A 26,878-nucleotide genomic window follows, 5' to 3' on the forward strand; every position below is an offset into this window, starting at 1 on the left:
CAGATCCCGAATTTTCACCTATCGGTACTCACGCACCAAGTGAAGATCCGTCCTTGCACCGGGTTGCAAGGTTCACCGTCCGCCCAGAAGGAAGGAAGGATAGGTAGTGACAAACAAACAGGGAGAGACAGTACACACAGATATTTCTCACCGTGTCCACTCTTGCTCTTCTTCTGCTCACTCGCCTACAGATCCCTGTAAGCAGATACACAACACAGCCGTGCAGGGCCTAAACCTATGTCAAGCAACTACACATACTAAACGGCATCACCCTAAACCTACAGTGTGTGCAGTGCGACAGATATAACAATAACTAAACTTTTGCCCTGCACGGAACACCAACCACAGACTATAAGTATACAAGAGCAAAACACGGTACTGTCTCTTTAAATGTCTGCTACCTACCTATCCAGAGCTGGCCAGCTCCTCTTCTCAGTGACCGGGGAAACCACTACCTCATGGGTGGGAGCCGTACAGCTCTCTACCATTGCTCACACCTCTAATCATCTGCCTCTCTATGTTAGCGCTGCAGCTAATGGGCTCAGGGCCCTGGGCCTAACGCCCAGGGTCTTACCAGCGGCTCAGGGCTTTGCCTGCCTACTGCAGGGTACTCAAGGGACTTGGGCCTACTGGCCAGAGTCCTCTTTTTCAATATTGTAGCTCAGGCACATGAGCCTGCCTAATGATGGGGCTTGCTATATAGGGCCTAGTGCCCTCCTGTATGGGTACAGGCCTATGCCTGGTTTATGGCCACGGGCCTGGTGCCCGCCTACTTTATTGAATAGTGACCTGGGCCTAGTACCCAGGCCACTTACACCTACTTAAGGGGAAATCCTTTTATGGGGCCTAATGCCCGCTACTGTGCCCCGGGCCTTGTGCCCGACTAATTACCCACGGGCCTAGTGCCCGACAATGCTCCACGGGCCTAGCGCCCGACAACCCTGGCGGTCTAGGGAGGGGGGTATATGGTGGGCCTCACGGAAGGCCTACCTGCGACGTTGGAAGAGGCTGCGGGGGGGAACTTCGTGACGCTCTTTTACTTCCCTCCCCCGCAGTCCTCTCCGGTCCTCAGCCGCATTCTTCGGCCGCTGGCCCATCCTGGCCAGCGGCACCGCCTCTTCCTTTCTTCTTCCAGCCGGCGCCGCCTGTCTTCTTTCTTGACAGCGGCGTCTTCTGGCCTCTTCCGCGGCCGCCGCCCCTGTTGACATGCCGATCTTCCGCTCTTCGGGAGGTCTTCTCTCCTCCCTCTCCACCGACGAACTAACTTTTCCCGCTCGGCGCCGTCTAATACAAGACGGCGCGAGTGGGCGGGGCTATGACGCGGCGAGCCGCGATTGGCTCGTCGCGTCCGCCTCTGATTGGCTGCTTGCCCGCGAGCCAGGTTGGCTCACGGCCAGAGCCAAACACCCGCCGCATGGTACGCCACGCCCAACGCTTGACCGGCGCTGGGAGCAGGTACTCTGTCCCAGCGCCGGCTACCCGCCGCTTCTTGGCTGTCGGGTGCTGAGCTTGCGCCCGGAGCCAAGTTTCTCCCGGCGCCAAAGTACCGCCGGCACCGATGAAAGGGACCAGGCGGTCCCTTCACCAGGTGCCCGCGATGTCTGCACCGACGCTAGGGACATCACTGTCCCAGCGCCGGCAACGGATGTGTCCCGCAGAGGACACATCCCCTCTGCCTGCCCCTGGAACTCTGCTGATGCTGGGATCAAACACTTGATCCCAGCACAGCCTTCCACAGATACACAATTTTTCATAGAAGAAAAGTAGTTACACAAGCGTTATTGGGGATGAGGTTCTACTTTCTAACTGTTATAATTGTAGTGGCCACTAGATGTCACTGAAATAAAACACATTAAACATTGTTGCCAAGCATTATTGTTCATTGTGCTCTGCAGTGCCTGTTTGTTTATATCATTTAGATATTTTCTTGTTAATAAGAAATAGAGATAAAACAATATACAGCATTTAACAACTCCATAGCAATGTTTGGCACGATCACCGTGGCTTTCATTAAAAAGGGAAACAGGCTGTGTGTTTGTAATGAAAATAGCTAAATCAAGGTACACATTAATGGCTTAACGATTCCATTCTTCAAGGATCATCCCGGGAACACAGTTTTGCTTACTTTTATTGTCTCCACTGCTAAGCCAATAGTAATGCAGAGCAGGGGATATCACTGTTTTTTGGAATGAATTACGCTTCACTTTCTACAGACTCTCCATGATGAACCTACCAAGACTAAAAAAATGTCAATAAGATTTGACAGTTTGTTGTTAAATCAGTCATGGTTGGCCTTTTAGACATGATTATGTCAGCAGCCATAGATAAGTATTAGGTGTTTCAACTAGCGAAACAATTTTGCTGAAGCTTTATAGCTTTAATGTAAAAGATGATTTAAAAAAATGATTTCACTAAAGAAAGATTGTACTAGTACTGTAGGCCCATATATGATAGCCTGCGAGTTGCGGAAATCGGTGAGATTCAGTGATTTAACCTGATGTGTTTTTGCCTTTTAAATAATTGCCCCTTAAAATCTATGGGCTACATCGCTGGAGTTGCGCCAATTCCTGCAACTTGCAGCCTATTAGGTATGGGCCGCAGACATAAATGCCATTCTGGATTAAATTCCATAGAACTGTAATATTTATAATATAATTTATTTTACAGTATGAACATTGAGTTCTGTTGTCATCTCTTATAATGGATCAGACCAGATGTCATCAGCTCAGTGTTCATTAAGAAAGTGTGTTTATTTTAGGCAATAATGCACCCCTCTACTGAAAATGATTATGGATACTAGAAGTCATCTGGGATTTCTGTAAACTGTTTAAAGCATTCGTTGTAGAGCTTTGCACTTTTTTTTTATATTATCACAGAACTTCTTAACTACTTCTTATATCCATATAATTTACAGTGCATTAACCTATAGGATTTTTTTTTTATTTTTGCAGCAGGCAATCTTACGTTACTTTACTTTTCCAAGTGTGACCTCTCTCTTATCTTTAGGCATATACCAGCGTATCAAAAGCTCCACTATCTCTGCGTGACAACACAGACCTGGGCAAAGTGATGAATCTCATCATGTTTCATACCTGGATGCTGGACTCTGTGGAGGAGCTACTTTCTGAGACCTCTGACCTCTCAATATTTTGGTTGGTGCTATGTCATCTTGATAATTAGCTCCCAAACGTAGATTGTGAGAGTGCGCTCATATATTGCTGAGTCTGAAATTAGTGTGTCTCGTCATACTACGATACGTGGTGTAGACAGTACATGGAAATTACCTGTGAAAATTGTTGAAAACTTAGGGCCTGATACAGACATAGGAGCAAATTAAAATAAATAAATTGAAAAAAGGAGCAAACAAGGAACAATTCACTTCTGGAATAAACCATGTTGCAATGCCAGGTCTGCAAATGCAGATCATTTTTGCATGCAAGTATAATGCTGGCAGCTTTGGGACTGATTCAGACCCTCTCGCTAGTTGCGGCCGCTCGCTCCCATTGTATAGAAATTCAGCTAAGTGACGTCAAGGCACGCGATCACACGGCAAGGCATAAGCACGCCCACTATGTCTTGGCGAGCGATCACTTTGTGTTTATAGACGCCCACCAGCCTGTCTTTAGCCGCCCACTAGCAAACGTCATCTCCAGGAAGTATATACAACATCGGGTTCCATTGGATCTGACCGCAGCGCTTGTGGTTGACTGTACCCTACCACAAGCAGTGCGAGCACTTCAGTGTATAATCCAGTCAGGTGACGTGTACTATGACGCTGCCTGTTAATTATACATGCCGCTGAAACGGTGTTGAAACACTCAGGCACGCCAGCGTTCGCAACTCCACTCCCCTGTTACTACTAGCCAGCCCCTATTACCACCCACAAACGGCCTTTCCTGACACTCATTCCACTGGGCTGTCTTTGCTGGGCGAGCGAACGCTTCCCGATCGCTCAAACTAGTTTGCGCACTGGAATGCATACGCATGTGCAATTGCATTACATCGGCCACGTACAAGTGAGCGGCCGCATGCGAGAGGGTCTGAATCAGGCCCTTTGTCTTTACACAGCAATTTAGACTGAAACTAGGACTGAGCCTCTCCCAACATAAAATCTCTGCAGTGGCGTCACAAGGGGGGTGCGGGCCGAACTGTAGCATTAAGTGCAGCACTCGGCTCCTGTCACAGAGAGGGAGCCGGCACTGCCGCCCGCACCTCCGGCAGCCCTCACCACCCCATTGATAATCATGGGCCATGGTTGGGTCGCAAGGCCACGCCCCCTTCCCGAGGGCATGTCCCCTTCCCAAGGTCACACCCCCTTACCAGCGGCGCGCAGCTCAGCCGCGCACATGGCATCCCTCCCCGCACATGGTGTCACCGCGGGGAGGAGTGCCACTGAATCTTCTTTTAAAATTATGTTTATTTATAGAAAGATTTTTTTTATATTACACAACACACACATACAACACAAATAAAGGAAGGCCTAAAACACTATGGGGTCAATTTACCAAGCTCTGTGTTTTGCCTGTGTTTGTCCGAGCTTAAGCACAGGTAGGAACGATCAGACAAGGAGGGGTTTAAAGAAATTTGGGAATTTACTAAGCTCCCGTGTTTGTCAGGATTGTGTTTTCCAATGGTGTATGTGATCGTTCCTACCCGTGTTCAATCCCCATGTTTCTCTAGCCTAATGCTGCCCATCAGAGCCGTAACTAGACGTTTTGGTGCCCTGTGCCAGAAAGAGCATTGGCGGCCCCCTCATTTTTCAAAGGGACATAATGCTCCCAAAAAAGGGCCATGGCTTCATGGGGAAGGGCCAGGGAAGAGATAGGGGAGGCCAGGAGATGCTGGGGATGAAATAAGAGGAAGCTACAAGTGAGAATTATGATAAACAGAAATTTGACAGTGCCAAACAGCACCCCCTGACCTGTGGTGCCCTGTGCAATGGCACCGGCCGCACTACCCTAGCTATGGCACTGCTGCCCATCCACTACTAGATGCGGGGACGACGGCACGATTACGACGCCGTCGTCTCCCGCAGGGTGAAGTGCATACACTGAACGTTCAGATGTTCAGTGAATGCAGATCAATCATCCCTGACCATGGCAACCTGACGGCGGTCATCAGGTTGACCATCATGTTCGGGCGATGATTGATGTTAAAAACGACCAGCGGGAGCGCGCATCGCTGGTTGTTTTTAACATTTTACTGCCCGATTTGCGGGCGATTACCAAGCGATGGAGCGATAACGATGGTCGTTATCGCTCAATGGCTAGGTTTAATCGCCTAGTGGACGGGCAACACTCCCGAACAATCAGCCTGCACATATCAGTGAGATATGTGCAGGCTACTTGTGTGTATCAAATTAAAGAAAGGGTTATTTTTTTTTTAAAGACATGGGGTTCCCCCCCCCCCCCGGTAGCATGCTATACGGCAACTTCTCCTACTGCTTTGATCGGAAACTTTCAAATTTCATTCACTTACTTTTTCTGTAATGAAACTTCCAAATTTCCATTTCAACCACGGTGCCGTACTTTATGGTGATAATAGAATCTTTGTAAGTACAATTTAGAGATAAGCTGACACATTCCACAATTTTTTAAAATATAGTATTTATATATGCATTTGTTTAGCATCACATAATAATCCATTACCACAGAGAAAACTGTGACACATAACTGCAGATTCTGCATAATTTTATGAACTTTTGCAGAAGATTTCAAAGAAATCTCTGGCAGAGTGCTAATTAGCGCTGCAGATCGCAGTCCCTATTATTATAAATGGGGACTACGATCTCAGCCCTATGTACCAAACGCCAAAAAGTGAAGCTTTTCTGACTTTGGCCCAGTTAGTTTACACCATCTTCAGATTTTGTAAACTGCTTTAAGCCTATGGAGGCTTAAGAGCAGGAGAGAGACCTTCCAATCCTTCTCCTGTAGCCACCGGCCGGCCACGGAAACTGACACTGTGAGCATGAAAGACTTCTACAAAGTATATTGTATAGGGATAGTTACCGCAACCACTGTCCCTGCAAGTTTCCCTTTGTACATAGTGGGGATATTTTCATTAAAAATGAAATTATCCGCTACAAAACTGATCCTTAATAATCTCAGCAGTCCCAGGATTATTAGTACTTAGGCCCTTTCATTTCTACAAAAGTAGGTGAAAATGTTAATTTTCACCTGCTTTTGTAGAAATGAAGTGATGATGAATAAACCCCCTAAATGTTGTACTACATCAATATGCAGTCGCCTCTCTCCTCTTCTCTGTTTGGGAAGCTGAGCCTAACTGGGCCTGAGAGAAGAAATATAATGGAATCTATAAAAAAAAATCTATAACTCACCTTTATCACATCCCTTTTTCCCCATGTAACATTTCAATATAGTTCCTGAAATAATCTAATTTATAAATGTTAGACAGTCATCTACAGCTACTGTATGTAATAATTTTTAATGAAGCTTAACATTCTTACAGTAGGTGATACTTGTACAGATGAGTAGTATTTAGCACTAGGCACCTATTGTTTTACTATACGAATATCATACCAGGCACAAAGCTTCTTGTTTGTGTGTTCTCCCAGTTTTCATGTTCGCACGTTTGAGAAGATGCTGTTATTAACCATGGACGAGCCGTCCGCTTTGCGATACTCCATTTCCTTCCCGTTGGCCTGTGCTCACTTCTCAAATTGCACCCATGAGATGTGCCCAGAGGAGGTGAGATACATTACACTGATAGCAATAGTAACCTAATAGCCCTACTGGCGTTAACATGTTTTCTGTTATTTAGACTACTGCATATTGTGTTTATGTTCTTCTAGTTGTTGCTTGAGACCAGTTGTCTTATTATTTATACATTAATCCTTCTGGTTTCTAATGGCTGCAGATTCACTTGTGGTACAGCTACATTTCATTATAGAAGTGATGGCGATAAGCTCATAGCCTGTACATAGATTGCCTCGTGTATTCCTGTGGTGAATCAGAGAACACTCTTGATTCGATGACAGTGAAAGCCTTGAGGGAGTAATATATAACAAAAGAGGAAAGGAAGATTATTTCTCGGTTACGTTGTCTTTATTCATTTGGATCAACTTTCCGCATGAAATGTAGAAAGATAACAAATCTTAAAACAAATCCTATAGTAGAATTTTACATTTTCATGTCACTACAAGCTTGGGCGAGACTTTGGGCTCCAGAGAATAGGTATGATACAGTAGTTCACGTTCGGTTAATATGTATGTCTTTCTTTTTAAACCATTTATTATTGGGTGTTCACAATGCAGGTAGGTGAAGGTACAGAAAGGAGAAGGATGGGGAACAATACTGTGCATGTAGTACATTTCCTTACTCCTGAATAAGTGCTATTTCCTATATGTTTATGGAAATGATAGCTGTAAAGGATGTTGAAGATTGGGAGGGTATTTTGATTAGTTTGGTTGAGGGAAGGTAAGGGGGAGGGGGGAAGTCGGCGACCAATACAGTATTCAGGTTCTGCTTCTATAAAGTCCCATGCTATGCAGCTTTTTACTTTACTAGGTACCGTAGCCATCACTAGGGCACAATGGATCTCATAAATGTTGGTTCAACTCACCAAATGGCTGACTCCACTATGTTTACCAACAGAAGCGCTTTAAGTAGCTAAAGTTATTGTTCCAAAATCTTGCTCTTACAGAGACAACTGGTTTAAGATAATGTGCAGGATGTAGTAAGCATCGCTTCCGCAATACTGTACATTCCCACTTATCGAGTACCTAGAAAATCGCAAAGGACAGCTCTCTCGATAAGCGCTGTCCTTTGCGATAGAGGGACTTCCAGGTATATGACCCAGAAGTCCCTCTGGCATGCGCAGAAGGAAGCACGCACGCCGCACTGTGGGGGATGCTGGGAGGGATCTGATTGGATCCTTCTCAGGGAGAATTGCAGATAGAAGCCAATAGGCTTCTATTTCTCTTCAGAAGGCATTACCCACTTGGTCCAAGCTCCAGAATGTATGGCATTCCGGAGATTGGTACATATGGAAAATGAGGGTTTTTGGAGTTTTGAGCGCATTGCACCCTTTAGTACATCCCAGCCAATATGTTTGCCAGAATACTCTCCTGGCCTTGGCCCATTGTAATATCTCACATTGCCATACCTTTACATCTACAGTACATAATACCTCCTGTATAACAAATCAATAATATATTTGTATTTTTTGCTAATGTATATTGTTAATTTACTTCAATTTGTGTTTTTATGAAGTGATTATCCATCCAGAGAAATAAATACCAAACTTGTTGCAAGCCATTTAAAATACTACATTTATGTCTTACTTGCAGTACCCTCATCTGAAGAATTGCAGCCTAGGGCTGTGTAACAACTTTCTGGATGAAATCAGCAAGCAGGCCAGCGTCTGTATCATGGACATCTGTGCAGAGCAGAGTAACCTCTCTGAGAAGGTATGTATGGAGCAGGCATTTCACTCATTCACTTCAGTTACAGTATATTAACATTAGCTCCAGTTTCATTCTACAATTTAAACAATTACATTTATATGCATAAAAACATTTGCAGACGCCTAGAGACACAGTCATCAAATTATCCCCTATTGTGCAGATAAGTCTTATTTTTTAAACTGATGATTAACGCTGGGATACAGAATATCACTTATAGCTGTGATTTAACAAAGTGATATTGAATGATATTGGCCGGCAGCAGTAAGCGCTCCATCGGGGTCACTCCCTGCAAATGGGCACAGACATGAACCTGGTTGCGCAGATTTTGGTTTAAGTTTAAAAACAGATCAAATATTTTAGATTATTCTTAAGTGTTTTAAATATTTTTCATTACAAAATCCATGTGCAAATGATGGAGGGAAAGGGGGTAAATATGCACGTAGGATACACGACTGCTAAATGAGGCCATATTCACCCACAGTGTCTATGGCAGCATCAGTTGTAAATACAGACCTGCTTTTAGTCAGTGACAGCATAGCTGTCTCCTACTGTACCTAATGTCATTATCTGCTGCAGTATGTACACTACATTGGCTACCAAACATCAATGTGACAAACATCCCAATGCATTGTAAAGTTTAATTATTAAACACACACACAAAATGTAACCAGTCAATATAGCGTCCATAAATGTAAAGCTCGGGGCATACCTGACAGATTTGGCAATGACTAGACAAATTCCGACGACTGAAATGCTCCTTATAATACCAGATGTGGAGCGTACACACTACACAATAATTACTTAGGGGTCTATTTACTAAGCAGTGTTAGGAGACATAGGCCCTGATTCAAAGCCGGACGCTCTGAAAGAGTGCTCGCTCTGAATCAGGGCGTCTTTTTTTTATGGAGCGGCCTCCTGGCAGCTCGCATAGCTGTGGGTTGCCACCCACAGCTATAGTGAGCGGCCATGATGATAGTTGCGATGGTCAAGACCATCGCGACCATCGGGCTTGTGACGAGACCCTTGTGGTAGGATCTCGTGGCCACAAGCCCCAGAGAGATTTCGGCTCTAACAGAGCTGGAATCTCTCCACTGACATCACTCGTGATGTCAGTGGGGCCGCCCCCAAATGGTGTGCATTCTCATGGGAACGCCTCCGTTTGGGCAGCCACCCCCCCCTGGCCCGCCCACCAACAGGGGCGAGCTGTCACTCAACATCGACAGCTCGCCCCCTTTGGTTGCCCGTCGCTAGCCGGGTCTAGCTCATGCGCATGACGGAGCCGGCTGTGGGCCACCATCGACCCGGTTGCGACGGCTCAGCGCTTGCGACCGGGTCTGAATCAGGCCCAGAGTGAAAAGTGATAAGGTGCCAGCCAATCAGCTCCCAACTGTCATTTTTCAAACACAGCCTGTGACATGGCAGTTAGGAGCTGATTGGCTGGCACCAGTGGCGGAACTCCCGGAGACAATGGAGTCATATGCCGCCGGGCGCCAGCCCTGAAGGGGGCACTTGGCTCCATTGTCACCCGAAGCTGCATGGAGAAGGAGCGCCGCTGATCGGGGGCTTATTACAGGGGGCTTACTACTGGGGGCATTACAGGGGGCATTACAGGGGGCTTACTACAGGGGACATTACAGGACATCGTTCAGGATTTGTAGTGTGTACAGAAATCGGCCCGGTTTTGCATATAAAAAACGTCACCTCAACTATTTGAAGTCCAGGAAATCAATTGAAACCAGTGGCGTAACTTCATCCTAGGTGCCCGGAGGCAAGATAAATGTTGGTGCCCCCCCAAATTAAAATGTACCACCCCCCAGCACCTATGCCAGCCCCAGCTGCCGCCCCCCTATGCAGTTCCCCCAGTAGTGGTGTCCCTGTGCACTGCCCCCTGTAATGCCCCCTGTAGTGAGCCCCCAGTAATGCTCCCTGTAGTGAGCCACTAATAATGCCCCCTGTAGTGAGCCCCCAGTAATGCCTCCTGTAGTGAGCCCCCAGTAATGCCCCCTGTAGTGAGCCCCCAGTAATGCCCCCAGTAATGCACCGTGTAGTGAGCCCCCAGTAATGCCCCCTGTAATGCCCCCTGTAGTGAGCCCCCAGTAATGCCCACTGTAGTAAGCCCCTGTAATGCCCCCTGTAGTGCTCCCAGTAATGCCCCCTGTAGTGAGCCCCCAGTAATGCCCCCTGTAGTGAGCCCCAGTAATGCCCCCTGTAGTGAGCTCCCTGTAGTGAGCCCCCAGTAATGCCCCCTGTAGTGCCCCCTGTAATGCCCCCTGTAGTGAGCCCCCAGTAATGCCCCCTGTAGTGAGCCCCTAGTAATGCCCCCTGTAGTGAGCCCCAGTAATGCCCCCTGTAGTGAGCCCCCTGTAGTGAGCCCCCAGTAATGCCCCCTGTAGTAAGCCCCCAGTAATGCCCCCTGTAGTGAGCACCCAGTAATGCCCCCTGTAGTGCCCCCAGTAATGCTCCTTGTAGTAAGCCCCCAGTAATGCCCCCTGTAGTGAGCCCCCAGTAATGCCCCCTGTAGTGAGCCCCCAGTAATGCCCCCTGTAGTGAGCCCCTAGTAATGCCCCCTGTAGTGAGCCCCAGTAATGCCCCCTGTAGTGAGCCCCCTGTAGTGAGCCCCCAGTAATGCCCCCTGTAGTGCCCCCTGTAATGCCCCCTGTAGTGAGCCCCCAGTAATGCCCCCTGTAGTAAGCCCCCAGTAATGCCCCCTGTAGTGAGCACCCAGTAATGCCCCCTGTAGTGCCCCCAGTAATGCCCCTTGTAGTAAGCCCCCAGTAATGCCCCCTGTAGTGAGCCCCCAGTAATGCCCCCTGTACTGAGCCCCCAATAATTCCCCCTGTAGTAAGCCCCCAGTAATGCCCCCAGTCATGTCCCCTGTAGTAAGCCCCAGTAATGTCCCCTGTAGTGAGCACCCAGTAATGCCCCCTGTAGTGAGCCCCCAGAAATGCCCCCTGTAGTGAGCCCCCTGTAATGCCCCCTGTAGTGAGCCCCCAGTAATGCCCCCTGTAGTGAGCCCCTGTAATGCCCACTGTAGTGCTCCCAGTAATGCCCCCTGAAGTGAGCCCCCAGTAATGCCTCCTGTAGTAAGCCCCTGTAATGCCCCCTGTAATGCCTCCTGTAGTGCTCCCAGTAATGCCCCCAGTAATGCCCCCTGTAGTGAGCCCCCAGTAATGCCCCCTGTAATGAGCCCCCAGTAATGTCCCCAATAATGCCCCCTGTAGTGAGCCCCCAGTAATGCCCTCTGTAGTGAGCCTTCAGTAATGTCCCCTGTAATGCCTCCTGTAGTGAGCCCCCAGTAATGCCCCCTGTAGTGAGCCCCCATCAATGACCTTGTAGTGAGCCCCCAGTAATGCCCCCTGTAGTAAGCCCCCTGTAATGTCCCCTGTAGTGAGCCCCCCTCCGCGAGCGCACACACATACAAAACAAGAAAAAAACAACACTTACCTGAAACCCCGCTCCAATGATGCTGCCTTTTGTCCCCGGCGCCCGCTCCTCGGAACTATGGGAGTGACATCATGACGTTGTCACTCCCATAGTGCAGTGCGGGACCAGGAAGCGGAGCTCAGGTGTGAGCTCCGTTCCTCCGGCTACCGCCAGGGGGAAAAAAGGAGCCGGGCGCCCGCTGGTAACACACTCGGTGGGCGCCCGGCAAATAGGGGGTGCGACCGCACCCCCCGTATTGACGCCGCTGGAGGTGGAGTGCCGATCAGCGGCGCTCCATCTCCATAGCAGTGCCCGGAGCGGCCGGGGGACAATGGAGCCAGGTGCCCCCTTAAGGGCTGGAGCCCGGCGGCAAATGACTCCATTGTCTCTGGGAGTTCCGCCACTGATTGAAACTAAGGGATCTATTTACTAAGCACTGTTATGAGACAGAGTGAAAAGTGATAAGGTGCCAGCCAGTGGCGTAACTTCATCCCAGGTGCCCGGAGGCAAGATAAATGTTGGTGCCCCACAGGGCTGCCATCAGAAATCGTGGGGCCCGGTACAAATGAAAAAGGCAGGGCCCCCCCACCCCCTTTGTTCTTCCCCCCAAAGGTCTGGTGGACGCAAAGGGGTGGGGTTGAGCTCTGGTATCTGGAGTATGTGTATATATATATATTTTTTTTTTTTTTTCCCTTTAAATATTAAAAAAGAATAAACAGATTTTTTGTTTCTTAAATTGAGGAAAGCCTAATGATTTACAACAGAACTGTACTAACCTGCCATCCGGAGGTTCAATTACTGGTGTGGTATGGAACACTGGACCTCATTCAGACTCGCTCTCAAGATGCGCTCGCTCGCTGCAAAAAAAAGGGCCGGACATTTAAATTATGTGATCGCACTGCGTCGCGTAAGGACGCCCTCTATGTCTTAGCGAGCTACGGCACTGAGCGCTCACAAGTGTGTTAAGACGCCCCCTTTCCCCTCGCAACACAAGTCATCTCCTGGGATTGTTGGAGGTAACATCGATAGCCATCGGAGCTGATCGCAGCCCTTGAGGTAGCCTTACCCCGCCGCAAGCACTGCGATCAATGCTGGCTGAAATACATGGAGGTGACGTGTACAATGACGCTACTTTGCTAATTATGCACGCCCTTTAAACGGCGTTTTGCTGTCCTGACATGCCTGCGTTCGCAACAACACTCCCCTGTTACAAGCACCTTCCCCTGTTACCCACCCACAAACGACACTATCTGTCACTCAAAGTAGCGGCCAGTCTGTGTGCTATGAGTGCACAATTTCCCATCGCAGAGACTGGCTTGCGCACGCGCACTGCGAATTAGATGCATGCGCATTGAGCAACAATCGCCCGGCAGCGAGTGATCGCTCCTTAGCGAACGGGTCTGAATCAGGCCCAGCATGGACATGGCAAGGGGGCAGAGGTGCAAATAGAGAGAGGCACACTTAAGTAAAGGACACAGATGGGATAGGAGCAGAGTCAAAAATGGGAAGCGGGCAGAGGCAGAGATGGAGAGGGGGCAAAGGCACAGCTATGAGGGAACTGGGGTACAGATATGGACACATATGGGGAGAGTACAGAGATAGAAATTTGATGAGGGGGGAGACAGAAGCAGGATTCATGAATATCACAGGGGACAGTGGGGCAGATTGTGTAGGAGGGGGAGGGGGACAGAGCAGAATTCAGAAATAGTACAGAGGACAGATTGTATAGGAGGGGAGGGGAGGGCAGATAGGCATAGTACAGGGGACAATAGGGCAGATTGTATAGGAGGGAGGGATGGGGCAGAGGCACCGCAGTTGCTCTCTCACATTTCCTTCCTCAGTGTAGTGCACACATTATCTGGCCAATGAGAGCAGGGGGAGGGGAGGAGAGCTGAGGGTGGAGCAACTATGGAGGCAGAGGTGATTGAAGTAACTAATTTGATAGGGTCCTGAGAGGGGAACCTGTCTGTGAGGGGGGCCAGTGCTCCTACCAGGGCCGCAACTAGGGGGGGGCTGAGGGGTCATGTGCACCGGGCGCCATCCTCCAGCGGCACCGGCCACACACTTCCCTGTGCCGGAGGTCTGCAGATAGAGACCTCCGGCAGTGGTGCGTGCCGGACAATGAATATCGGCGGAAGATCCCACCCTCCCTCCTCCTCTCGGAAGTTAGGGTAAGCGCTCAGGGGGAGGAGGGGGGCGGAGAGGGAGTGAGAGGGGCGGCAGTGCTGTGCAGGGCGCACTGCCGTCTAGCTACGGCGCTGCCACATAGGTAATGTTCAGTAATGGCGTGCCAACAGAACTGAGCTCTTATTGTAATGAATAAGATGTTCTAGCTCTTATTATATTGAATGAGATGTTCTAGCTCTTATTGTAATTAATTAGGTGTTGTAACTTATATAGTAATGAATGAGATGTTCTAGCTTTTATTGTAATGAATACAATGTTGTAGTTCTTATAATGAATGAGGTGTTCTAGCTCTTATTGTAATGAATGAGGTGTTCTAGCTCTTATTGTAATGAATGAGGTGTTGTAACTTTTATTGTAATGAATGAGGTGTTGTAGCTCTTATTGTAATGAACGAGGTGTTGTAGCTCTTATTGTAATGAACGAGGTGTTGTAGCTCTTATTGTAATGAATGAGCTGTTGTAGCTCTTATTGTAATGAACGAGGTGTTGTAGCTCTTATTGTAATGAATGAGGTGTTGTAGCTCTTATTGTAATGAATGAGGTGTTGTAGCTCTTATTGTAATGAATGAGGTGTTCTAGCTCTTATTGTAATGAATGAGGTGTTGTAGCTCTTATTGTAATGAATGAGGTGTTGTAGTTCTTATTGTAATGAACGAGGTGTTCTAGCTCTGATTGTAATGAATGAGGTGTTGTAGTTCTTATTGTAATGAACGAGGTGTTCTAGCTCTTATTGTAATGAACGAGGTGTTCTAGCTCTTATTGTAATGAATGATGTGTTCTAGCTCTTATTGTAATGAATGAGGTGTTCTAGCTCTTATTGTAATGAATGATGTGTTCTAGCTCTGATTGTAATGAATGAGGTGTTGTAGCTCTTATTGTAATGAACGAGGTGTTCTAGCTCTTATTGTAATGAACGAGGTGTTCTAGCTCTTATTGTAATGAATGAGGTGTTGTAGCTCTTATTGTAATGAATGATGTGTTCTAGCTCTTATTGTAATGAATGAGGTGTTCTAGCTCTTATTGTAATGAATGAGGTGTTGTAGCTCTTATTGTAATGAATGAGGTGTTGTAGCTCTTATTGTAATGAATGAGGTGTTGTAGCTCTTATTGTAATGAACGAGGTGTTGTAACTCTTATTGTAATGAATGAGGTGTTCTAGCTCTTATTGTAATGAACGAGGTGTTCTAGCTCCTATTGTAATGAACGAGGTGTTCTAGCTCTTATTGTAATGAACGAGGTGTTCTAGCTCTTATTGTAATGAACGAGGTGTTCTAGCTCTTATTGTAATGAATGAGGTGTTGTAGCTCTTATTGTAATGAATGAGGTGTTCTAGCTCTTATTGTAATGAATGAGGTGTTCTAGCTCTTATTGTAATGAATGAGGTGTTGTAGCTCTTATTGTAATGAATGAAAGGTAATTTTCTTAGAAAGAGAGAAACTGCACTCTTTATTACTAGACACTTTATAAAATAAAGTGATAATTGGTAATGTATTGCAAAGTATGATAAAGTTGCAGACGATACATTCAGATGACTAGAAGGTATAGAAATTATGCATTTAAGAGGGCATTAAAGATTGAGTAGCATAGCCAGATCTGAATGCAAGTCAGCCACAAGTGCACCTGAATTGCGTTCACAGAACTAAACGAGTACTTTCACCCGTATGCAGAGTTGCGCAAATCTCTGCAGCTGTACGGCCCCTATCCATACAGTACACTTGGCTTCATAGCCACTATCAGTGCGCAATTGTACCAACCTATCCTGGTGCAAGAGATCCGTCTGAAACCAGATGGAATTCTGTGTACGCACAACTCTGCCTAGCCTGCATTTCTACCTCCTCATCCTTGCTGCCTATGTGCAGACGCCCCCTTACTACCCAGTCAAGCCTCAATCAGCCATAACTGAGGTGTGACTGAGTTGTCTACAAATCTGAATCTTATAAATATTGTATGGTCCCCGATGATTAAGTATCCACTTCACCGTGGGGGATACTGAAGTATTCACTTTGCCGCGGAGGATACTTAAACGAAAAGCAGCTGTACCTGCAATTAGTAACACTGCCACAGAAGTAGCACCGTTACTTACCTGTCCCCGTCGCTGGCTTCTGCTCATGTGTGACCTGAGGTAACGTATGGGGAGGCAGTGAGGAGGCATCCTCAAAACTCCTTCTAATAGGAAGGAACAGGGCTACGAGAACAAGCTCCATCTGAAGATGGCGTTTGTTCTCACAGGCAGACTCCGAAAACTTGCTGAAGTTTGCTGAATATCAGGTGGTCCTATCGGAGCCCTGATGATGAATGGCCTGTTACTTTAAGTGTGCGGAAACTAGCGTTTCTGTATGGGTAGCGGGCCATATTATTTATGATGAATAGGCCCCTGAGTCTGAAATCATCCCTTACCCCCATTAAAATGGGGAACATTAAGGGCCAGCTTAAACTTTGAACAGGACATTCACATGTGCATTTATAGGTGAAGGTGTAAAATACTTTAATAGGTATTTAAATTAGGGGTGAGCGGGTTCGGATTTCTGAAATCCGAACCCCCCCGAACCCCCCCGATCCGAGTCTGATCCGAGTCAGGCTCGACTTTTCCCGCCTGACTCGGATCTGAAATCGAGGCAAAACGTCATCATCCCGCCTTCCGAGTCTCGCGGGTTTTGGATCCTATATAAGGTACCCGCGTCGGCGCCATTTTCTCACTCGGCTGTGGACAGTGAAGAGGGAGGGTGGGAGTTAGGGCTGTGTAGTGTAGTGTAGTGTAGTGCTGCTGTTGTCCACTACTTCAAAGTCCATAGGGGCTGGCTGTGTTGTGCTGTGCTGCTGTTGTTAATAGGGGCTGTGTCCACTACTTCAAAGTCCATAGGGGCTGGCTGGACTGTGTTGTGCAGTCAGTTCTCCATAGGGGCTGTGTCCACTCCAAAGTTCTGTGCAGTGTCCCAGTCCTAAAGGAGTGCTGTAGTGTTGTCCAGGGGGTGCTCTGTCCATCAGGGGTGCTCCCCCCAAGTGCTAAAAAAATAATATATTTTCTGTGTTTGTGAATTGTGTGCGCAGTAGCCGCACGTGCATCAACAAAGTAGTGCCAAGCGTGCGCCTGTGTCATAAGTAAAGGGCCGGCTGGCTTGACCGTTAAAGGGTGCTGTAACCCCCGAAAGTACACTCCAGTCCAAACCAAAAAAAAATTATTTTCTGTGTTTGTGAATTGTGTGCGCAGTAGCCGCACGTGCATCAACAAAGTAGTGCCAAGCGTGCGCCTGTGTCATAAGTAAAGGGCCGGCTGGCTTGACCGTTAAGGGTGCTGTAACCCCCGAAAGTACACTCCAGTCCAAACCAAAAAAAAAATTATTTTCGGTGTTTGTGAATTGTGTGCGCAGTAGCCGCACGTGCATCAACAAAGTAGTGCCAAGCATGCGCCTGTGTCATAAGTAAAGGGCCGGCTGGCTTGACCGTTAAGGGTGCTGTAACCCCCGAAAGTACACTCCAGTCCAAACCAAAAAAAAAATTATTTTCTGTGTTTGTGAATTGTGTGCGCAGTAGCCGCACGTGCATCAACAAAGTAGGGCCAAGCGTGCGCCTGTGTCATAAGTAAAGAGCCGGCTGGCTTGACCGTTAAGGGTGCTGTAACCCCCGAAAGTACACTCCAGTCCAAACCAAAAAAAAAATTATTTTCTGTGTTTGTGAATTGTGTGCGCAGTAGCCGCACGTGCATCAACAAAGTAGTGCCAAGCGTGCGCCTGTGTCATAAGTAAAGGGCCGGCTGGCTTGACCGTTAAGGGTGCTGTAACCCCCGAAAGTACACTCCAGTCCAAACCAAAAAAAAAATTATTTTCTGTGTTTGTGAATTGTGTGCGCAGTAGCCGCACGTGCATCAACAAAGTAGTGCCAAGCGTGCGCCTGTGTCATAAGTAAAGGGCCGGCTGGCTTGACCGTTAAGGGTGCTGTAACCCCCGAAAGTACACTCCAGTCCAAACCAAAAAAAAAATTATTTTCTGTGTTTGTGAATTGTGTGCGCAGTAGCCGCACGTGCATCAACAAAGTAGTGCCAAGCGTGCGCCTGTGTCATAAGTAAAGGGCCGGCTGGCTTGACCGTTAAGGGTGCTGTAACCCCCGAAAGTACACTCCAGTCCAAACCAAAAAAAAAATTATTTTCTGTGTTTGTGAATTGTGTGCGCAGTAGCCGCACGTGCATCAACAAAGTAGTGCCAAGCGTGCGCCTGTGTCATAAGTAAAGGGCCGGCTGGCTTGACCGTTAAGGGTGCTGTAACCCCCGAAAGTACACTCCAGTCCAAACCAAAAAAAAAATTATTTTCTGTGTTTGTGAATTGTGTGCGCAGTAGCCGCACGTGCATCAACAAAGTAGTGCCAAGCGTGCGCCTGTGTCATAAGTAAAGGGCCGGCTGGCTTGACCGTTAAGGGTGCTGTAACCCCCGAAAGTACACTCCAGTCCAAACCAAAAAAAAAATTATTTTCTGTGTTTGTGAATTGTGTGCGCAGTAGCCGCACGTGCATCAACAAAGTAGTGCCAAGCGTGCGCCTGTGTCATAAGTAAAGGGCCGGCTGGCTTGACCGTTAAAGGGTGCTGTAACCCCCAAAGTACACTCCAGTCCAAACCAAAAAAAAAATTATTTTCTGTGTTTGTGAATTGTGTGCGCAGTAGCCGCACGTGCATCAACAAAGTAGTGCCAAGCGTGCGCCTGTGTCATAAGTAAAGGGCCGGCTGGCTTGACCGTTAAAGGGTGCTGTAACCCCCGAAAGTACACTCCAGTCCAAACCAAAAAAAAATTATTTTCTGTGTTTGTGAATTGTGTGCGCAGTAGCCGCACGTGCATCAACAAAGTAGTGCCAAGCGTGCGCCTGTGTCATAAGTAAAGGGCCGGCTGGCTTGACCGTTAAGGGTGCTGTAACCCCCGAAAGTACACTCCAGTCCAAACCAAAAAAAAAATTATTTTCTGTGTTTGTGAATTGTGTGCGCAGTAGCCGCACGTGCATCAACAAAGTAGTGCCAAGCGTGCGCCTGTGTCATAAGTAAAGGGCCGGCTGGCTTGACCGTTAAGGGTGCTGTAACCCCCGAAAGTACACTCCAGTCCAAACCAAAAAAAAAATTATTTTCTGTGTTTGTGAATTGTGTGCGCAGTAGCCGCACGTGCATCAACAAAGTAGTGCCAAGCGTGCGCCTGTGTCATAAGTAAAGGGCCGGCTGGCTTGACCGTTAAGGGTGCTGTAACCCCCGAAAGTACACTCCAGTCCAAACCAAAAAAAAAATTATTTTCTGTGTTTGTGAATTGTGTGCGCAGTAGCCGCACGTGCATCAACAAAGTAGTGCCAAGCGTGCGCCTGTGTCATAAGTAAAGGGCCGGCTGGCTTGACCGTTAAAGGGTGCTGTAACCCCCAAAGTACACTCCAGTCCAAACCAAAAAAAAAATTATTTTCTGTGTTTGTGAATTGTGTGCGCAGTAGCCGCACGTGCATCAACAAAGTAGTGCCAAGCGTGCGCCTGTGTCATAAGTAAAGGGCCGGCTGGCTTGACCGTTAAAGGGTGCTGTAACCCCCGAAAGTACACTCCAGTCCAAACCAAAAAAAAATTATTTTCTGTGTTTGTGAATTGTGTGCGCAGTAGCCGCACGTGCATCAACAAAGTAGTGCCAAGCGTGCGCCTGTGTCATAAGTAAAGGGCCGGCTGGCTTGACCGTTAAGGGTGCTGTAACCCCCGAAAGTACACTCCAGTCCAAACCAAAAAAAAAATTATTTTCTGTGTTTGTGAATTGTGTGCGCAGTAGCCGCACGTGCATCAACAAAGTAGTGCCAAGCGTGCGCCTGTGTCATAAGTAAAGGGCCGGCTGGCTTGACCGTTAAGGGTGCTGTAACCCCCGAAAGTACACTCCAGTCCAAACCAAAAAAAAAATTATTTTCTGTGTTTGTGAATTGTGTGCGCAGTAGCCGCACGTGCATCAACAAAGAAGTGCCAAGCGTGCGCCTGTGTCATAAGTAAAGGGCCGGCTGGCTTGACCGTTAAAGGGTGCTGTAACCCCCAAAGTACACTCCAGTCCAAACCAAAAAAAAAAATATTTTCTGTGTTTGTGAATTGTGTGCGCAGTAGCCGCACGTGCATCAACAAAGTAGTGCCAAGCGTGCGCCTGTGTCATAAGTAAAGGGCCGGCTGGCTTGACCGTTAAAGGGTGCTGTAACCCCCGAAAGTACACTCCAGTCCAAACCAAAAAAAAAATTATTTTCTGTGTTTGTGAATTGTGTGCGCAGTAGCCGCACGTGCATCAACAAAGTAGTGCCAAGAGTGCGCCTGTGTCATAAGTAAAGGGCCGGCTGGCTTGACCGTTAAAGGGTGCTGTAACCCCCAAAGTACACTCCAGTCCAAACCAAAAAAAAAATTATTTTCTGTGTTTGTGAATTGTGTGCGCAGTAGCCGCACGTGCATCAACAAAGTAGTGCCAAGCGTGCGCCTGTGTCATAAGTAAAGGGCCGGCTGGCTTGACCGTTAAAGGGTGCTGTAACCCCTGAAAGTACACTCCAGTCCAAACCAAAAAAAAAATTATTTTCTGTGTTTAGCCGCACGTATATATCAAATCGATATAACATAAATGGAGAAAGATCAAGAACCACTTCCTCCTAGTGCTGAAGCTGCTGCCACTAGTCATGACATAGACGATAACATGCCATCAACGTCGTCTGCCAAGGCCGATGCCCAATGTCATAGTAGAGGGCACATACAATCCCAAATGGCAAAGTTCAGGAAAATGACCTTGAAAAAGACATTTAAATCAGCTGAAGAGAAACGTAAACTTGCCAATATGCCATTTACGACACGGAGTGGCAAGGAACGGTTAAGGTCGATCCCTAGTATGTTCATGACTAGTGGTTCAGCTTCACATGACGATGGAAGCCCTCCTCCCACTAAAAAAATCAAAAGAGTTAAGCTGGCAAAAGCACAGCGAAGAACTGTGCTTTCTAAGAAGATATCACAAATCCCCAAGGAGAGTCCAAGTGTGGTGGTGGTTGCGATGCCTGACCTTCCCAGCACTGGACGGGAAGAGGTGGCTCTTTCCACCATTTGCACGCCCCCTGCAAGTGCTGAAAGGAGCACCCACAGTCCACTTGCTGATATGCAAATTGAAGATGTCACTGTTGAAGTACAACAGGATGAGGATACTGGTGTAGCTGGCGCTGAGGAGGAAGTTGGCGAGGAGGATTCTGATGGTGATGTGGTTTGTTTAAATCAGGCTCCGGGGGAGACAGTTGTTGTCCGTGGGATGAAAAAGCCCATCACGGTCATGCCTGGGCAGAAGACCAAACATTCCACCTCTTTGGTCTGGCAATATTTCTATCCAAATCCGGACAACAACTGTCTTGCCATATGTACCATATGTAAAGGTGAAATAAGTAGGGGTAGGGACGTCAACCACCTAGGAACATCCTCCCTTATACGGCACCTGCAGCGCGTTCATAAAAAGTTACTGTCAAGTTCAGAAACTTTGGCTAAGACCGTAAGCAGTCCAGGGACACCTAAATCCCGTTGTCCTGTTGTATCCAAGCGCCTGCAAACCACACCGTCAACTCCCTCCTCGTCAATTTCCTCCTTAGTCAGGATCGGAAGTAGTCCTGCAGGCCATGTCACTGGCATGACTGACTCTCCTATCCGGGATTCCTCTGGAGGATCCTGCATTGCTACGCCTACTGCTGCCGCTGCTGCTGTTGCTGCTGCTGGGAGTCGTTCATCATCCCAGAGAGGAAGTAGGAACACCACTACTTTTACTAAACAATTGACCCTCCAACAGTCCTTAGCGAGGAGGATGAAGTACGACAGCAGTCATCCTGAAGCAAAACGTATAACTGAGGCCTTGACTGCTATGTTGGTGTTAGACGTGCATCCGGTATCCGCCATTAGTGCAGTGGGATTTAGACAATTGATGGAGGTAGTGTGTCCCCGGTTCCAAATCCCGTCTAGATTCCACTTCACTAGGCAGGCGATACCGAGACTGTACAGAAACGTCAGAAAAAGTGTCCTCAGTGTCCTGAAAAATGCCGTTGTACACAATGTCCACTTAACCACGGACATGTGGACAAGTGGAACAGGGCAGACTAAGGACTATATGACTGTGACAGCCCACTGGGTAGATGTATCACCTTACGCAGCAACAGCAGCAGCGTCACCAGTAGCAGCATCTCAGAAACGCCAGCTCGTTACAAGGCAGGCTACGCTGTGTATCACCGGTTTCAGTAAGAGGCACACCGCCGACAACCTCTTAGAGAAACTGAGGGAAATCATCGCCCAGTGGCTTACCCCACTTAGACTCTCCTGGGGATTTGTGATATCTGACAACGCCACCAATATTGTGCGGGCATTACATCTGGGCAAATTCCAGCACGTCCCATGTTTTGCTCACACAATAAACTTGGTGGTGCAGAATTTTCTGAAAAGCGACAGGGGCGTGCAGGAGACGCTTTGGGTGGCCCGAAAAATTTCTGGCCACTTTCGCCATTCAGCGACTGCGTGCCGAAGACTGGAGCGCCAGCAAACACTCTTGAACCTACCCCGCCATCACCTGAAGCAAGAGGTTGTGACGCGGTGGAACTCAACCCTCTATATGCTTCAGAGGATGGAGGAGCAGCAAAAGGCCATACAAGCCTATACATCCACCTATGACATAGGCAAAGGAGGGGGTATGCACCTGACTCAAGCGCAGTGGAGAATGATTTCCGTGTTGTGCAAGGTTCTCCAGCCCTTCGAACTTGCCACACGTGAAGTCAGTTCAGACACAGCCAGCTTGAGTCAGGTCATTCCCCTCATCAGGCTTTTGCAGAAGCAGCTGGAGAAAGTGAAGGAGGAGCTAAGACGGAGCGATTCCGCTCGGCATGTGGGACTTGTGGATGAAGCCCTTCATTCGCTTTGCCAGGATTCCAGGGTGGTCAATCTGTTGAAATCAGACCACTACATTTTGGCCACCGTGCTTGATCCTAGGTTTAAAGCCTATGTGGTGTCTCTCTTTCCGGCCGACACAAGCCTGCAGAGGTGCAAAGACCTGCTGGTGAACACACTGTCAGCTGAAGCGGAACGTGACACGTCAACGGCTCCTTCTTCATTTTCTCCCGCAACTGGGGCTGCCAGGAAAAAACTTAGGTATCCTAAGCAACCCGCTGGCGGTGATGCAGGGCAGGCAGGACCAAGTTTGGACATCTGGTCCGGACTGAAGGACCTGGCAACAATTTCTGACATGTCTACTGTCACTGCATATGATACTGTCACCATTGACAGAATGGTGGAGGATTACATCGGTGACAGCATCCAAGTAGGCATGTCAGACAGTCCATACCTGTACTGGCAGGAAAAAGAGGCAATTTGGAGGCCCCTGTACAAGCTGGCTCTATTTTACCTGAGTTGCCCCCCCTCCAGTGTGTACTCCGAAAGAGTGTTTAGTGCAGCCGGGAACCTTGTCAGCGAAAGGCGTAGGAGGTTGCTTCCACAGAATGTGGAGAAGATGATGTTCATCAAAATGAATTATCAGCTCTTCCAGGGAGACCAGCCTCCAGAAGGTACAGAGGGACCTGTGGTGGTGGATTCAAGTGGGGACGAGTTAATACTTTGTGAGGATGAGGATGTACACACTGAAGAGGGTGAGGAATCGGTGGATGAGGAGGATGAGGATGACATCTTGCCTCCGTAGAGCCAGTTTGTGCAGGGACACATTAATTGCCAGCTTGTTTTGTGGGGGCCCAAACGAACCAATCATTTCAGCCACAGTTGTGTGGCAGACCCTGGCGCTGAAATGATTGATTTGTTAAAGTGTGCATGTCCTGTTTATACAACATAAGGGTGGGTGGGAGGGCCCAAGGACAATTCCATCTTGCACTTCTTTTTTTTCTTTGCATTATGTACAGTTTGGGGCCTAGTTTTTCTAACTGCCATCCTGTCTGCCACTGCAGTGTCACTCCTAGATGGGTCACGTGTTTGTGCCGCCCACTCGTGTCGCTTAGCATAGTCATCCAGCTACCTCGGTGCAACCTTTTGGACATGAAAACACTATTGTGAGGTGTGAGGTGTTCAGAATAGACTGGAAATGAGTGGAAATTAAGGTTATTGAGGTTAATAATAGCATAGGAGCAGAGAAACCAACAAATTCTGTGATTTTAGCTGTTTTTATGCTTTTTTTAAAAAAAATACAGATCCAAAACACAAAACCCAGAACCCAAAACACGGAAGGGTGGTTTTGGCAAAACCAATCCAGATCCAAAACACGAAGAAAGATCCAGATCCAAAACCAAAACACAAAACACGAAAAGTGGCCGGTGCACACCCCTAATTTAAATATGACCCACAAAATAAAGATAGTCTCAATGGACCCTTACATTCAGAAGATGTAAATGAAGCTTAAAGAGTTTAATGCTTTATTCTGTATTTTCTTAATCCTGATTGGAGACATAAATACAGTAGAGATTCATGTGTCTATCACAGAATTTGGGGAACGCTACTTGAAGTATTGTAAATTCCATTTTTCAGTTGCTGCCAAAGCACTGTGCAACGACCATCAGCAAAGCCAGGAACAAGAGACTGAAAAAGCCACCGCCCAAGAAAGCAGAACCTGAAAAAGAAAAGCCAGGAACAGAAAGCCAACGTAAAAACCGCAGTGTGACTACAAAGTGAGAAACATGTTTATTTTACCCATCGTAAAAACATCGTCAGTGAGCGCTACTGCCATCTGCTGCCAACATTCTTTTCTATATAGTCACTTCTCAAACCATTACCATTTTTCTGGCTACTGCCTCATACTTACTGGTGTTTTTATATTTTTGTTTAAATAGCACTAGTGCAAATGCATGTCAAATGCAAATTAATTTATTAGTATTAGAGATGAGCTGGTTTGGATTAGTTTGGATTTTCTCGCCAAATTCAGATTTTTTTCCCGCCAAAAATCGGGTCTCAGAAAGAGGCAAAACGTCATCTTTCATGGACAAACATCATCATTCCTGGACAAAAGTCCTGGAATGATGATGTTTGTCCATGAAAGATGACGTTTTACCTCTTTCTGAGACCCGATTTTTGGCAGGAAAAATCCGAATTTGGCGGGAAAATCCAAACTAATCCAAACCCACTCGTCTCTAGTTATTACTTGTGTATGGAGTTCACTATATAATTCCCCTAACACATGGATAGAACAAAATATGTTAAGAAAAATAGAACTACTCTAGTAAACGCATGTAGAAAAAAATTCTTGTGGGTAAAGGCCTATGGGTGGGTACACACTTGTATGATATCCGGCATATTGTGCAGTGTGTATGTCTGACGGTGCGTTCCCATGGGTTGTATGCGATGTTGTGTGATTGGCCGTGCTGCACGGCCAATCACACAATATCACTTGCAAGGCTGTAAATAATGAAGGACGGAACAGTGATCGTGTGTACCAGCAATCTCCTTTGGAGCAGGGTGAAAGGAAATCGCCTGCTCCATCGGCATGATTGCCATATGCTCGTATCAGAATTTTTTTTCACCTAGAACACCCTAATGCTTGTACATGTGCTCAAGGTACCCCTAAATCTGAGTAGATATGCACCAAGCCACTTTTTATGCCTTCAAGTGTTTTTAAAATAAAAAAATTAAACTAATGTTCCACTTGAATCAATCTGATTTACCACAGATTGAAAACCTTTTTGCTTATATACGGGCGTACATCCAACACGTAAATGCAATTCTATACTGCACATGCACAGTAAAAGGGATTATGGGCACTATTTATCCCAATATGAACTTTTAACTGTGGATGTGATAAATAATTTTCACCTAAATTCGCAACGTGAAAATGTAAATTATCACATGAATTTAGCATGTATCACTCTGGGGTTGGGTATGCGATTACGGCACACACAATGCCGGCGGTCGGAATCCTGGCACCTCAAACCCGACAAATGAAATCACGACACCTACAGGTAAGTAATTTAACCCTTCCCCTAACCCACCAATGCCGCAGCCTAGCTCTAACCCTCCCATCCCGCAGCTTAACATTAACTTCCCCCTCCCGTAGCCTAACCCTCCCCTCCCTCAGCCTAACCCTAACCCTTCCCCTAGTGCCTAACCCTAACCCCTAACTTTATCCCTAATACTTACTATAGGAATCGCAGCAGCCGGAATTCTCAAGCCAGGATTCCTACCCCTGTCGGGATTGCAGCACAAGGATTGTGAGCGTTGGCATTCTGTACACTGGGATGCCAACTACATCCCTCATTCGGCTTTAGGGTTTGGGTCTTCGGAATGGACCGTGCATGTGCAGCTATTGGATCCCTCTCCAATCATAGGGTACTATTGGCTTTACACCAAGCTTGGTAAATCAGACTGCATAGCATTCCCTATAGAAAAATATGGGGACTGCTTTGACGTCAGAAATGCTGCGGTTCCTTCATGTTAAATCCTGGGATCCTTAATAGTAACGGGTACCCCCTGAAAACACCCATTTGTGAGGGGTCATACTGTAAGTAATGTTTAATGTTTTCACATTATTTTAGTAACAAATTATTGATAAATATTCCCCATAGGGGGAAAATTAATTAGGTGTGATTATCTCGCATCTGCGAGTAACTTCGACTTTATGCTGCACTTACGGTACCTCCCAGAGTCACAGGTTTTATTCGCAGCCACATAGGGCTACGAACAAAAAATGTGTGAGCCAAAGCCGCAAAGGGGGGCGAGTTCTGATGCCGTTGCCGGCGTTTACACGCCTTCGCAATGACAACTCGGCCCCTTTGCATGCAGGTGCGATATAATCACATATCATTGAATTTCCCCTACTGTATAATGTTTCAAGTTAACTATGAATCTGAGGACCTCATTCAGAGTCGGTCGTTGCGGCCG

At 47.2% G+C, this 26,878-nt stretch overlaps 1 protein-coding gene across 2 annotated transcripts in view; it reads left to right on the forward strand.

Moving 5' to 3' along the window:
* The window catches only part of NCKAP1L (NCK associated protein 1 like), a 348,408-nt gene that overhangs the window by 139,547 nt on the left and 181,983 nt on the right, over window positions 1-26,878 (forward strand). For both annotated transcript variants that reach the window (XM_088469297.1, XM_088469299.1), the window contains exons 16-19: window positions 3,007-3,152; window positions 6,575-6,707; window positions 8,309-8,428; window positions 24,536-24,675. In XM_088469297.1, the coding sequence (XP_088325423.1) occupies window positions 3,007-3,152; window positions 6,575-6,707; window positions 8,309-8,428; window positions 24,536-24,675 (539 nt within the window). The remainder of the gene's footprint in view (window positions 1-3,006; window positions 3,153-6,574; window positions 6,708-8,308; window positions 8,429-24,535; window positions 24,676-26,878) is intronic.

The sequence above is a fragment of the Taudactylus pleione genome, unplaced genomic scaffold (assembly GCF_031769625.1).
Source record: "Taudactylus pleione unplaced genomic scaffold, aTauple2 ptg000089l, whole genome shotgun sequence".
Classification (NCBI taxonomy): domain Eukaryota; kingdom Metazoa; phylum Chordata; class Amphibia; order Anura; family Myobatrachidae; genus Taudactylus; species Taudactylus pleione.